The following is a 15,351-nucleotide window of genomic DNA, read 5'->3' as shown; positions in this document are numbered from 1 at the left end:
CGATTTTCTTACTTATGGTTACATGCTAATTAGATTCTCATCCGCTTCTTTCAGTGTTCTATGGAAATAGAGGTGAATCCTGACAGTGTATGTATTGCACACTGTCATGATTCGGCAGTCTGCAGCCATACAGAGTGACTGCCGAAATTTCTCGAGCCCGAAATACCCCTTCAAATATGACAAGGGAGTATAATATAAGAGGGTAAGACTAAAATTTACACTCAATAGCAGGACATGGGGATACATGGCCAAAGATTGCTGTCTGTCACTATCACATAGTCACAGCATAGTGCCAGTGAACGGGATCTCATTGCATCCTGCAAGGTACTGCGACCGTGACGCGCAAGTCACTGAAAATCCAAATTACTCTGTGTGACTCCTGTTGCAACGTGACCTATTTACTTTGTACAGAGCTGCGATGTGGCAGTGCTATACAGGGATCTTTGGCCGCCTGACCTGTGACACGAGCAAAGTCACCACGTAGCCTCATATTACACCGTGAAATAATGTACCCTGCCTAGGATGGCGATGAAGCCGACTGATTCATTTCTTCAAGATGCAAATATCATCAGCTCAGTCACAAGTGTTTGATTGTTTATTTCAGGAATGGAACAGAAGAATATGTTGCTGCCATGACAAGACATTTGTGGCAGAAATGCAATGGTTTTCTTCTAGATCTGGGTGCTGGTAGTCAATAATCAGGTTACAAATCAGTTCTGCTAGAAGAAGCCAGGAGCGCATAGATTGTGATTCCGGCATTATGAGGCGTGGACTCCGGCTTTGGGGTCAGTTTACCCACATATGAATTGTGAAAAAATGAGAATAGACGCTAGCAGGGGGAATAGAAAAACTCCCGTGCTACTGATCCAAAACATAAAAAAATACACAGAAGTGAATAGATTCTGATCTAAAAGGAAACATGTTAGAATAACAATCAGCCTCCACCCTAAGAACCGTCATTCAAACCATCCCATATTGCTTGTAAGATAGCCGCAGCAGCTTTGGCCCCTGGATCTGGACGACTGAGAGTGGAGGACCCGATGTAACTGGCCCGGCCAGCTCCGGCTGTCATGTGTTTTGTCTCTTCTGCAGCATCAGAAGCTTTCTACAAGAAAAGACGCAATCAGTTCACTCCATAACAATCTTCCCAAACTTTACCTACACTTGATGAGATCTCACCTTTACAGCCCGGCCAAGAATCTCCATGGCATTGGAGCCCGGGGTGCCCAGAGACTGCAGGACAACATTAGCAGCAGACAGGGAGTCCAGCTGGAGTAAAGGGGGAGGAATGTAGGTAGAAGACGTGGACTTGCAGGATGGAGACTAATAATAACCTGGATGCTGGTACTTACCATGGTCCTGTCACCCGGCTCTGCGCCTCCATATCTGGGGACAAAATAAGACAAGGCAATATGCAGTTAGAATCAGAAGGCCGCCCACCGAGCTACATTCTGGCCTGTGCACTAGTATGTATTTATTGCTTTTTATTTCCCAAGAAAAAAAGGAATGGACTAGTATGGTAAAAATGTGAGTGATAGTCAAATGTCTATAAGTATATCGCCAGATAAGCTCTATAGGGGCACAATACAGGAAGACCCTGGCTACAACATCAGGGTTGAGCGTCCCTAGTCATTAGGGGCATGCACTTATACAAAGCAATATAATCAGGTAACATATCCTCTATAAAGGGGTGGTCCAGGATTAGAAAAACATTGATATCTTAACTAGAGTTAGTTCTGGCCTGAATCCCAGCGTCTTAACATCAGGGTATCCTTTTCTACTTCTCTTTACCTTTTCATAGCCTCTATCCCAGTGTCCATTGCGGCAGCCCACGCCACAGGCCCAGATTGATTTTGCAAGGGTTGAGCAGCAGCCATTAAGAAAAGACTGTACAGCTAAAGTGAACGTGAAAATGGACTGATGTCAGTACACTGATGTCTATAACATAAAAAAAAAATTAAATTGCACTCTAGACCGGCTTTACATTACATGATTTGTGGCATTAAACAACCAACCAACAGTGAGATTTGTGCCCTCTGACATGTTATTATAGTCAGGTTCGGTGTTAATAGTTAATATCGGACTTCAACAGAGGTGCAGGGAGAGTTCCCCTTTAATGACTATAACTTAGTACATTTTTAGGAGGAAGATTCGTCCCTTATCAATAACCCATTTACAAAGGCTGACTGTGCCTCCGACGTGCACAGCACAGTAATAGATTGTACTGTGCGCAAAGGCTGCAATTGATCTTGGGAAGAAAGGTCCTGTTTATGCTGGATGCTGTGCTGCCGAGAATGTGCTGCAACCATCAGCAACCTGTTGACACTGCAAGATTATCAGGGTATGACCATTCCTAGGTAAGCATGATGCTCCCGACAGTCATGCCAAGTAAATGCACCTTTAGTGAATTCTGATGATTTGCACGGCAGCTGTCATGTAGTGACAAGGAACTGTGGGCACCAACCCAATCCTTCGTACTAGGGGGCGCCCTAGGCTATCCCTGTCCACCGGATTACACCGGAAGGTGGAAACGCTGGTGTCACGTACCTTGCTATGCTCCTAACTTAACCCTAATCTGTTCCCTCCCCCACACAGGATGGTGCGAGGCCAAAGTGTATAAAATTACACTAACCAGACTGACAGGGGAAGACAAACAGGGAAAAAAGAAAACTACAATCATACAAATACGCTCATAAAACAACAGAGTGGGAAACAAAGGAGAAATAGGAAGAAACCAAATGGGAGAGGATGAGGATAACTTGCAAACCAACTCTGCACAGAAATCTCCTGAACAACTCTAACTGCCTACTCCGAACACTGAACTTCTCCTTCACCACCAAACCAGGAGGTAGAATCACTAACACTGGCAATTCCCAAGTGCTAGTGGCGAGCCTATATACCAGAGGAAAGTGTCCAACACAGAACAGCTGAGACAATGCAAGATGGAGAGCTCCAGGAAATAACTGTACTGACTAACCCTGGCAATGCCAGAGCAAAGAAAACCTGCACTGTTTAGTGTGATGGATGAAGCAGTTCTAACCACTGCAGGAGTTCAGGTAATCAGACGCCGCTATCTTCTGGCCCCTCGCTGTTTTGCTATACCGGTGATAGCAGTCTTGCAGCACTGGGGTTCTGGGTTAAATCCCACTGGTAGGAAATTTAGATTGTGAACTCCATTGGGGATAGCTATGATAATGTGTGTAAAGTGCTGAGGAATATGATAGCATTACATAAGCAATGCATAATGAAAATGTATGATATTTATTTATAACTAAAGTTATACTTTAGACAAGACAGCTGCCTATTAATGCAATATTTCCTCACCGCTCCTGAAGTGCCCCCCATCTTCTCCAGTAGCACATGTGACAATGCTGCCAGGAACCGTGATGGGTGAGAGGGAAGCTGCCCACCGCTGGTCCACTCCTTGATGGCTGCAGAGATACAATACTGAGAAGCAATGCCTGGCATCATCATACATCCCCAAGTAATAAGCTGTAACTCACCATGGGCTGCTCTTGCATGTGTGCTCCCACAATCACCGTCCCCGGCAGCCCGGTCCAGATCATTTAACTCCTCCTCTAGGGATAGAAGAGAGCTGCACACGCACCCAAGCACCCGGCTGTAGATTTGCACGCTCACGGCTAATACAAGGATGGAAAATGAGTCCATGTGTAACACTCAATATATCTGACAACGGTGCCATATCAACAGCAATCCTATACCCAGAGAATCGGTGGGCTGCCCTCATCTCATCTCTGAGAACCCTCCATAGTTATGGATGCTGCCTGTTTTACAATGACAATAAAAGTCAGTCCTATCTAAAATATCTGGGAAAAACAATACACTTTTTAAATAGACTTCAATTATAGAAATGGGCCCTTATCCTACAGCCGGGATATCTATGTACCCGATCACTGGTCTTCTCATGTGCCTGTAAGGGTAGGCTTTTCCAATAACGTATACATGATGTCTGTAGTATTCAGATGGAGAGAGCACACACTGTTCACATGGGCCCAGACAGACGGCGGGCTGTTAGGCCCAGACCGGGGAGGCCAATGACCGTGGTAAGCAGCACTCATGACTGTGTGCCCGTCAGAGCAATCATATGACGCAGGCATACAGTGACGCTCTATGCAGCTGGTGCACTATGACTGAGAGCGCACAGTGATCGCTTCTACATTTACGGTGAGTACAACGCAGGAATCACAGATCGCTGCTCGCTCTCGGCCATAGTGCAGGCAGACACTGCATAGAACATCTCTGTGTGCCTCCATCAGACGGGGGCCCTGACTGGCACATATGAGAACTCCGCTGTGTCCCTGCCCCATGTGAAGGATACCTGCACTCTCCATCTGCACTCTACTAGAGATCAGCTGCCCATGCTCGGCCACAGCAGGAGAAGCCTCGGGTGGATGACCTATGCAGCCAGAAGCAGAACATCAGGATTGTAGGAGGCCTGATGTGGAATAAGGGGGCATTTATGAAATTTGATTCTATTTGTAAAGTGTAATGCTTTTCCGAGGTCGTTTACATTGGCTGGACTTCTCAGAGAGATAAAATCGCTTTAAGTCACAAAGGAAATTTCCTGTCCAAACTTTCTTCTATCTGGCAGATAAGTACAACTATATTGGTAATAATATGACCAACATGCTTCATGGATGCCACTATATGAACTCTACATGGGACTCACCATCTGGGAGAGCCTCCTTCGGCTGTGGGCTTTCAGGAGCACATGGGAAAGTGCGCGTCCGACCCGTTACAGAAACAGCTGGAATTCTCGGCCAAGCAGGAGCAGACGTGTCCTTGTCTGACGACACAAACAATGAACATTTTTAGAAAATGACAGTACAATGAAGCACGGGTACGTGGCCTAAAGCAGAAAGTAAAGGCGTCATTACCAAAGAGCTGCAGAATGTCTACCGATGTCTTCATTACAGAGACGGAGACTCCGCTCATCTCCAGAGCCGTCATGAAGGATCCACTCATGGCACGCTCAATGTGTAGCCCTCGACCCTCTTTACCATGAGATGATTAGTGTTACTGTGAGGCCAATAATGAGTTGTATGGAGGTTGGTCTAAAAGAATGGGACAGGTGTGTGTACTCACCTAGAAGACGCACAGCCGAGCTGGCTACGATCTGGAGCTCCAGACAGGAAAGACCTCCCAGATTATTCACAATCAGTATAATGGAGTCCCCTGAATGAACAAGAAAAGCCATCCATGGAGAGAACGAAAGCTGGACACAAAATTGCCAAAAAATAGAACAATTTGCATTTTTTCCTGTAGGATTTTGGATGTCCATGAAGACAGGGTTTTGACGATTATCTGCACCTTTTTGTTACATGAATGTGTGTGACAGATGTTCAATGGTGTAAATCTGCACCAACAACACCAGTCTTGGAGAATCGAGGCTAGCATCTTTCAAGTTGGGCAAGACACTGATTAATTAAGAAAAGATATGTGGCACAAGGTACGCCACAGATCACCATGAATTAGATGAGAGGGCATCACCACACACTACCCTGCCCATTTTGCTGAAACTGGCTTGAAAATGTAAAAAAAAAAAATTTGCAACATTTTGGTGAAAACTCAACTTTTTGTGTCTTTTCAACACGAATGTTTATGAAAATAACCGGATTGATACGAGCTCTTATAATACCTACTAAATGATGTAAACATTTGGTGTAAAACACTTTGAAGAGTCGCAAAAATTTTTGTGATTATCAGCCTTGTTTACAACGGATGATGTGCTGCCAAGAATTATTACTTCTAAGCAAGCTTAAATTTTGTTTCACCCGACGAACAAATGGTCGGCACTCCTTATACTGTAAGACTATAGGTAAAGTCTGGTTGTGCTCACCTGACCGTAGATCCACTCTGGACTTGCTGGCTGGATCAGTCATATGATCAATCATGATCTTCACAACTTCATCACAAGACATCATCTGTTGTGTTAAAATGTCAAAGTGGAGGCAATCAGAGGAAGCCATTACAGGAGGTTCTTGCCAGTCAGTATCTAAGGAGATGGGATCACCCACACTTGGCACAACTTCCTTCAAGGGCCCTAATGGCAGTCGTGAGGTTTGCCTAAATGGTGTGTAGGCCCCAGTGTAATGTGAGAACTACAAGAGTTAGATATGGTCACCTTGTCGCGGTGCGACTACCACTATTCATTTACTGATTACAGGACATTTGCTTATTTTGTGTTTATCTTAGCTTCTGCTTGTTAAATGGCCGCAGTGTGAACGCGCACCTATGGATTGCACTTACACCAACATGTGCTCTGGCCTATATTTTTGTAGGTCACTTTAAATTGACACTCAGGTTTATATCAAAGGCTTAAAACCCGTAAATGACACAGAAACACTGCCATACCGCTTTATTATGTAGAAATGAAGAAAAAAAATGTGCTGAAACAGTCCATGCAACATAGGATAGGGTGGAAAGTAATTTTATTTAACCCCTTCACCCCCAAGGGTGGTTTGCACGTTAATGACCGGGCCAATTTTTACAATTCTGACCACTGTCCCTTTAGGAGGTTATAACTCTGGAACGCTTCAACGGATCTTGGCGATTCTGACATTGTTTTCTTGTGACATATTGTACTTCATGATAGTGGTAAAATTTCTTCGATATAACTTGCGTTTATTTGTGAAAAAAACGGAAATTTGGCGAAAATTTTGAAAATTTTGCAATTTTCCAACTTTGAATTTTTATGCCCTTAAATCACAGACATATGTCACGCAAAATACTTAATAAGTAACATTTCCCACATGTCTACTTTACATCAGCACAATTTTGGAACCAAAATTTTTTTTTGTTAGGGAGTTATAAGGGTTAAAAGTTGACCAGAAATTTCTCATTTTTACAACACCATTTTTTTTTAGGGACCACATCTCATTTGAAGTCATTTTGAGGGGTCTGTATGATAGAAAATACCCAAGTGTGACACCATTCTAAAAACTGCACCCCTCAAGGTGCTCAAAACCACACTCAAGAAGTTTATTAACCCTTCAGGTGTTTCACAGGAATTTTTGGAATGTTTAAATAAAAATGAACATTTAATTTTTTTTCACACAAAATTTATTTCAGCTCCAATTTGTTTTATTTTACCAAGGGTAACAGGAGAAAATAGACTGCAAAAGTTGTTGTACAATTTGTCCTGAGTACGCTGATACCCCATATGTGGGTGTAAACCATTGTTTGGGCGCATGGCAGAGCTTGGAAGGGAAGGAGCGCCATTTGACTTTTCAATGCAAAATTGACTGGATTTGAGATGGGACGCCATGTTGCGTTTGGAGAGCCCCTGATGTGCCTAAACATTGAAACCCCCTACAAGTGACACCATTTTGGAAAGTAGACCCCCTAAGGAACTTATCTAGATGTGTGGTGAGCACTTTGACCCACCAAGTGCTTCACAGAAGTTTATAATGCAGAGCCGTAAAAATAAAAAATCATATTTTTTCACAAAAATGATCTTTTCGCCCCCAATTTTTTATTTTCCCAATGGTAAGAGAAGAAATTGGTCCCCAAAAAATGTTGTGCAATTTGTCCTGAGTACGCAGATACCCCATATGTTGGGGTAAACCACTGTTTGGGCGCATGGCAGAGCTTGGAAGGGAAGGAGCGCCATTTGACTTTTCAATGCAAAATTGACTGGAATTGAGATGGGACGCCATGTTGCGTTTGGAGAGCCCCTGATGTGCCTAAACATTGAAACCCCCTACAAGTGACACCATTTTGGAAAGTAGACCCCCTAAGGAACTTATCTAGATGTGTGGTGAGCACTTTGACCCACCAAGTGCTTCACAGAAGTTTATAATGCAGAGCCGTAAAAATAAAAAATCATATTTTTTCACAAAAATGATCTTTTCGCCCCCAATTTTTTATTTTCCCAAGGGTAAGAGAAGAAATTGGTCCCCAAAAAATGTTGTGCAATTTGTCCTGAGTACGCAGATACCCCATATGTTGGGGTAAACCACTGTTTGGGCGCATGGCAGAGCTCGGAAGTGAAGGAGCGCCATTTGACTTTTCAATGCAAAATTGACTGGAATTGAGATGGGACGCCATGTTGCGTTTGGAGAGCCCCTGATGTGCCTAAACATTGAAACCTCCTACAAGTGACACCATTTTGGAAAGTAGACCCCCTAAGGAACTTATCTAGATGTGTGGTGAGCACTTTGACCCACCAAGTGCTTCACAGAAGTTTATAATGCAGAGCCGTAAAAATAAAAAATCATATTTTTTCACAAAAATGATCTTTTCGCCCCCAATTTTTTATTTTCCCAAGGGTAAGAGAAGAAATTGGTCCCCAAAAAACGTTGTGCAATTTGTCCTGAGTACGCAGATACCCCATATGTTGGGGTAAACCACTGTTTGGGCGCATGGCAGAGCTTGGAAGGGAAGGAGCGCCATTTGACTTTTCAATGCAAAATTGACTGGAATTGAGATGGGACGCCATGTTGCGTTTGGAGAGCCCCTGATGTGCCTAAACATTGAAACCCCCCACAAATGACACCATTTTGGAAATTAGACCCCCTAAGGAACTTATCTAGATGTGTTTTGAGAGCTTTGCACCCCCAAGTGTTTCACTACAGATTATAACGCAGAGCCGTGAAAATAAAAATTATTTTTTTTTTTTCACAAAAATGATTTTTTAGCCCCCAGCTTTTGTATTTTTACAAGAGTAACAGAATAAACTGGACCCCAAAAGTTGTTGTCCAATTTGTCCTGAGTACGCTGATACCCCATATATGGAGGGTAACCACTGTTTGGGCGCATGACAGAGCTCGGAAGGGAAGGAGCGCCATTTGGAATGCAGACTTAAATGGATTGGTCTGCAGGCGTCACGTTGCATTTGCAGAGCCCCTGATGTACCCAAACAGTACAAACCCCCCACAAGTGACCCCATATTGGAAACTAGACCTCCCAAGGAACTTATCTAGATGTGTTGTGAGAACTTTGAACCCCCAAGTGTTTCACTACAGTTTGTAACGCAAAGCCGTGAAAATAAAAATTCTTTTTTTTTTCACAAAAATGATTTTTTAGCCCCCAGCTTTGTATTTTTACAAGGGTAACAGAATAAATTGGACCCTAAAAGTTGTTTTCCAATTTGTCCTGAGTACGCTGATACCCCCTATGTGGGGGGTAACCACTGTTTGGGCACATGACAGAGCTCGGAAGGGAAGGAGCGCCATTTGGAATGCAGACTTAAATGGATTGGTCTGCAGGCGTCACGTTGCATTTGCAGAGCCCCTGATGTACCCAAACAGTACAAACCCCCCACAAGTGACCCCATATTGGAAACTAGACCTCCCAAGGAACTTATCTAGATGTGTTGTGAGAACTTTGAACCCCCAAGTGTTTCACTACAGTTTGTAACGCAAAGCCGTGAAAATAAAAATTCTTTTTTTTTTTCACAAAAATGATTTTTTAGCCCCCAGCTTTGTATTTTTACAAGGGTAACAGAATAAATTGGACCCTAAAAGTTGTTGTCCAATTTGTCCTGAGTACGCTGATACCCCCTATGTGGGGGGTAACCACTGTTTGGGCACATGACAGAGCTCGGAAGGGAAGGAGCGCCATTTGGAATGCAGACTTAAATGGATTGGTCTGCAGGCGTCACGTTGCATTTGCAGAGCCCCTGATGTACCCAAACAGTACAAACCCCCCACAAGTGACCCCATATTGGAAACTAGACCTCCCAAGGAACTTATCTAGATGTGTTGTGAGAACTTTGAACCCCCAAGTGTTTCACTACAGTTTACAATGCAGAGCCGTGAAAATAAAACATATTTTTTTCCCACAAAAATGATTTTTAGCCCCCCAAATTTTTATTTTCCCAAGGATAACAAGAGAACTTGGACCCCAGAAGTTGTTGTTCAATTTGTCCCGAGTACGCTGATAACCCATATGTTGGGATAAACCCCTTTTTGGACGCACGGGAGAGCTCGGAAGGGAAGGAGCACTGTTTTACTTTTTCAACGCAGAATTGGCTGGAATTGAGATCGGACGCCATGTCGCGTTTGGAGAGCCCCTGATGTGCCTGAACAGTGGAAACTCCCCAATTCTACCTGAAACCCTAACCCAAACACACCCCTAACCCTAATCCCAACGGTAACCCTAACCCTACCCCTAACCTCACCTCTAACCGTTTAATGAACATTTTCTGACAGTCATAAGTGCCACGTATTTAAGTGCCACGTATTTAAGTGCCACATATTTAAGTGCCACGTATTTAAGTGCCACGTGTTTCAGTGCCACGTGTTTCAGTGCCACGTGTTTCAGTGCCACGATATTTCAGTGCCACGTATTTCAGTGCCACGTACTATAAATACTATAACTATGTGGTTATACGTGGCACTGAAATATCGTGGCACGTAAATACGTGGCACTTAAGTACGTGGCACTTAAGTACGTGGCACTTAAATACGTGGCACGTAAATACGTGGCACGTAAATACGTGGCACGTAAATACGTGGCACGTAAATACGTGGCACTTAAGTACGTGGCACTTAAGTACGTGGCACTTAAGTACGTGGCACTTAAGTACGTGGCACTTAAGTACGTGGCACTTATATACGTGGCACTTATATACGTGGCACTTATATACGTGGCACTTATATACGTGGCCACTGAAATATCGTGGCACTTATATACGTATATAAACGTATATTTTAGTGCCACGTATTTCAGGTTAGGGGTAGGGTTAGGGGTAGGGGTTTTTTTTGTTTGTTTGTTTTCTTGTGTTTTTCTATAAAAACGCATGCGTCTAAAAACGCATGCGTTTTACCACGTTTACATGCGTTTTTTCACACATGCGTTTTTTTAAAAAACGCATGCAGATAAAAACGCAAGTGTGAAACCAGCCTAAAAGACGCTTTTTATAGCAAAAAAGTTTTTGCGTCTCCACATTTTGAGACCTATAATTTTTCCACATTTTGGTCCACAGAGTCATGTGAGGTCTTGTTTTTTGTGGGACGAGTTGACGTTTTTATTGGTAACATTTTCGGACACGTGACCATTTTTGATCACTTTTTATTCCGATTTTTGTGAGGCAGAATGACCAAAAACCAGCTATTCATGAATTTCTTTTGGGAGAGGCGTTTATACCGTTCCGCGTTTGGTAAAATTGATAAAGCAGTTTTATTCGTCGGGTCAGTACGATTACAGCGATATCTCATTTATATAATTTTTTTATGTTTTGGCGCTTTTATACGATAAAAACTATTTTATAGAAAAAATAATTATTTTGGTATCGCTTTATTCTCAGGACTATAACTTTTTTATTTTTTTGCTGATGATGCTGTATGGCGGCTCGTTTTTTGCGGGACAAGATGACGTTTTCAGCGGTACCATGGTTATTTATATCCGTCTTTTTGATCGCGTGTTATTCCACTTTTTGTTCGGCGGTATGGTAATAAAGCGTTGTTTTTTGCCTCGTTTTTTTTTTTTTTTCTTACGGTGTTTACTGAAGGGGTTAACTAGTGGGGCAGTTTTATAGGTTGGGTCGTTACGGACGCGGCGATACTAAATATGTGTACTTTTATTGTTTTTTTATTTTATTTAGATAAAGAAATGTATTTATGGGAATAATATTTTATTTTTTTTTTCATTATTTTGGAATATTTTTTTTTTTTTTTTTTTACACATTTGGAAAATTTTTTTTTTAACTTTTTTACTTTGCCCCAGGGGGGGACAATACAGATCGGTGATCTGCCAGTTTGCATAGCACTCTGACAGATCACCGATCTGCGAGAGGTGCAGGCTGCTTCACAGTGCCTGCTCTGAGCAGGCGTCTGTGAAGCCACCTCCCTCCCTGCAGGACCCGGATCCGCGGCCATCTTGGATCCGGGTCTGGGAGCTGCAGGGAGGGAGGTAAGACCCTCGCAGCAACGCGATCACATCGCGTTGCTGCGGGGGGCTCAGGGAAGCCCGCAGGGAGCCCCCTCCCTGCGCGATGCTTCCCTGCACCGCCGGCACATCGCGATCATGTTTGATCGCGGTGTGCCGGGGGTTAATGTGCCGGGGGCGGTCCGTGACCGCTCCTGGCACATAGTGCCGGATGTCAGCTGTGATAATCAGCTGACACCCGGCCGCGATCGGCGGCGCTCCCCCCGTGAGCGCCGCTGATCGCGTATGACGTACTATCCCGTCGGCGGTCATACGGGCCCACCCCACCTCGACGGGATAGTACGTCAGATGTCAGGAAGGGGTTAAGAAAAATAAAATTGTATTTTTTCTAATGTCCCCAATCGTAATCAGGATTATGGGGAGAGCAGCAGTGATGTGCCTGGTGGTCGCACATCCACATAGGAGGAGCGTACTAACTAATGACTACCACTCCCAACATCAGTCTCTAGGACTGGAAACCTCTACACTATAGGACGCCTTGTTGTTTTCTTAGTTACAGCAATGAGCGAGGCTGAGCGATCACACCCCACACTACATTGTAGCGCTGCATTTGGAGGAAAGCAGCCATGTTGGTCTTATTTCAGATCACCTTTTAAACAAGCAATAGGGGTGAAGAATTAGTCCAAGGAGTATGGAGGGGGAAAGAAACAACCGACCCTTCTGTCCTAGAGGGGAGTAAAATTAAGGATCACAATGATGGGGCTTATTTTGATCTATGCTATGGGGCCCCATTTTTTCTAAGTATGCCCCATCTCGCCAAGGTTTTCACCTTCACCATAAAGGAAACAATGTGAAGGATGACAATCTGTCAGCGGAATACCTTGTATCTCTGGACCCCGGCTTCTCCATGTATTCCTGAGAAAACACAAACCGTTCACAGTGTTACCAAGTGAAAAGTGATCCTCATGTCCCCCATACACGGGTCACACAGATATCACGGCACTGCACTCCTGCTGTCAGTCCTCATACCTAGTCCCAGTTCTAGCTCATCAGAGCCAAGGTTAAAGGTTGGTCCCGAGCCTGGCACACTGCACGGGGAGAGGCTGACCCCCAGTGTACCTACAGAAGGTAAGAGACAAGTCGCACTTCAGTAGTCAGCACTTTTCTTATCACATACATACTTACAGGGTCGGACTGGGCCACCGGCGAACCGGAGGATTCTTTGGTGGGCCCAGGCCCTGACACCTGCTGGCATACAGGGCCAGCAGCTACCTAGGGCCCCCCAGCCAGTGGGATGTCGCTAATAGCGGCACACCACGCAGCTGCTATGGGGGTCCTCGGTGCCAGCGGAGCAGCAGCGGGTGACAGGAAGCCTAACCCTGCTAAAGCGAAATGAATATTCACGTTTCCCCACGCCCCCATGGGCGTGGAGAGGAGTGACTTCATTTCACTTTAATAGCGGGCGTTATTTGCAGCAGGCTGCAGCTAACACGGCCCGCAAGACCAGGGCCCCCCGCTCCCTCAGAGGCCCCTCAGTCCACGCGGCCGCTATGGGGTCATAAGTCAGGGGGACACGGCGTCAGTGCCGCCCCCCCAGTGAGCGCCGCATTCTAATGGAAGAGGGAGATTCAGATAACGCTCCCTCTCCCATCATTCCCCTCTGCCACACTGCGGGTGAACGATGACGTCACTTCACCTGCACCTGCTGTGTGCCAGGCCGACTGCAGCGCAGCTCCTGACACCGTTGACATCGGAGCAGAGCCGCTGCCGGTATCAGCGTGGGAGCGAAGAGGAGAGGTGAGTATTGTGTTTGGAGCTGCATCATACCCTATGGGGGAGCTGCATCATACCCTATGGGGGGGGGAGCTGCATCCTACCCTATGGGGGGAGCTGCATCATACCCTATGGGGGGAGCTGCATCCTACCCTATGGGGGGGGCGGAGCTGCATCATACCCTATGGGGGGAGCTGCACCATACCCTATGGGGGGGGGCAGAGCTGCACCATATCCTATGGGGGAGCTGCATCACACCCTATGGGGGGAGCTGCATCACACCCTATGGGGGGAGCTGCGTCATACCCTATGGGGAGGAGCTGCATCATACCCTATTGGGGGAGAGTTGCATCATACCCTATGGGGGGAGCTGCATCATACCCTATGGGGGGAGCTGCTTCCTACCCTATGGGGGGGGAGCTGCATCATACCCTATAGGGGGAGCTGCATCCTACCCTATGGGGGGGAGCTGCATCCTACCCTATGGGGGGAGCTGCATCATACTCTATAGGGGGAGCTGCATCCTACCCTATGGGGGGGCTGCATCATATCCTATGGGAGAGGGGAGCTGCATCATACCCTATTGGGGAGAGCTGCATCATACACTATTGGGGAGAGCTGCATCATACAGTATGGGGGGGAGCTGCATCATACCCTATGGGGGGCGGAGCTGCATCATACCCTATGTGGGGAAGCTGCATCATACTCTATGGGGAGAGCTGCATCATACCGTATTGGGGAGAGCTGCATCATACCGTATTGGGGAGAGCTGCATCATACCCTATTGGGGAGAGCTGCATCATACCCTATTGGAGAGAGCTGCATCATACCCTATTGGGGGAGCTGCATCATACCCTATGGGGAGGGAGCTGGATGATACCCTGTGGAGGGGGGCAACACGATACCCTGTGGAGGGGGGCAGCATGATACCCTGCGGAGGGGGGCAGCATGATACGCTGTGGGGGGCAGCATGATACCCTATTGGAGGGGGCAGCATGATACCCTATTTGGGTTGGGGCAGCTTGTTACCCTATTGGAGAGGGGCAGCAAAATACCCTATTGGAGGGAGGCAGCAAGATACTCTATTGGAGGGAGGCAGCATGATACCCTATGAGGCTGATTGTATTATATTCTATGGGGGGGGCTACATTATATTCTATGGGGAGCTGCATTATATGCTATGAGGGCTACATTATATTCTTTATGAGGCCTGCATTATATTCTGTGAGGGGGCTACATTATACTATATGACGGGGATACTTTATATACTAAGAGGGGGGATACACTGTACCCTATGAGGGGGCTACTTTATATTCTATGAGGGGGTTAACCCAACCACATAATTAAGACAAGTACTACTTTATATTATACCCTGATATTAGCGCGTTTTACGGCACAATTGGTGGTCTTGTATTTATTTCTATGTAGCTACATAGTGGGCCTCAAGAATGATTTTCTCTGGTGGGCCAAAGGTGCTCCAGTCCGAAGCTGTATACTTATATACATATATACACTGCTCAAAAAAATAAAGGGAACGCTTAAACAACAGAATTTAACTCCAAGTAAATCAAACTTCTGTGAAATCAAACTTTCCACACAGAACTGGAATATTTCATTCAGTGATACCTAGGATGTGGGATTTTAGTGTTCCCTTTATTTTTTTCAGCAGTGTACTTATGACATCGGAAGCCATGATAAATCTGCATGGTGATATGTGAACCAAGT

The 15,351-nt window shown here is 45.3% G+C and overlaps 1 protein-coding gene across 2 annotated transcripts in view; it reads right to left on the bottom strand.

Moving 5' to 3' along the window:
* Window positions 1-582: 582 nt before the first annotated feature.
* TKFC (triokinase and FMN cyclase) overlaps window positions 583-15,351 on the bottom strand; it is a 32,925-nt gene continuing 18,156 nt past the window's right edge. For both annotated transcript variants that reach the window (XM_077288004.1, XM_077288005.1), the window contains exons 7-18: window positions 12,883-12,972; window positions 12,734-12,768; window positions 5,861-5,945; window positions 5,107-5,196; window positions 4,899-5,015; window positions 4,691-4,807; window positions 3,504-3,641; window positions 3,325-3,431; window positions 1,792-1,895; window positions 1,353-1,386; window positions 1,180-1,269; window positions 583-1,105 (exon numbers count right to left, since the gene is read on the bottom strand). In XM_077288004.1, coding sequence (XP_077144119.1) covers window positions 947-1,105; window positions 1,180-1,269; window positions 1,353-1,386; window positions 1,792-1,895; window positions 3,325-3,431; window positions 3,504-3,641; window positions 4,691-4,807; window positions 4,899-5,015; window positions 5,107-5,196; window positions 5,861-5,945; window positions 12,734-12,768; window positions 12,883-12,972 — 1,166 coding nt within the window. In that variant the 3' untranslated portion in view covers window positions 583-946. The remainder of the gene's footprint in view (window positions 1,106-1,179; window positions 1,270-1,352; window positions 1,387-1,791; window positions 1,896-3,324; window positions 3,432-3,503; window positions 3,642-4,690; window positions 4,808-4,898; window positions 5,016-5,106; window positions 5,197-5,860; window positions 5,946-12,733; window positions 12,769-12,882; window positions 12,973-15,351) is intronic.

The sequence above is a fragment of the Ranitomeya variabilis genome, chromosome 2 (genome assembly GCF_051348905.1).
Source record: "Ranitomeya variabilis isolate aRanVar5 chromosome 2, aRanVar5.hap1, whole genome shotgun sequence".
Classification (NCBI taxonomy): Eukaryota; Metazoa; Chordata; class Amphibia; order Anura; family Dendrobatidae; genus Ranitomeya; species Ranitomeya variabilis.
Note: the sequence above shows the minus strand (reverse complement) of the source record. Positions and strands in the feature narration are given on the sequence as shown.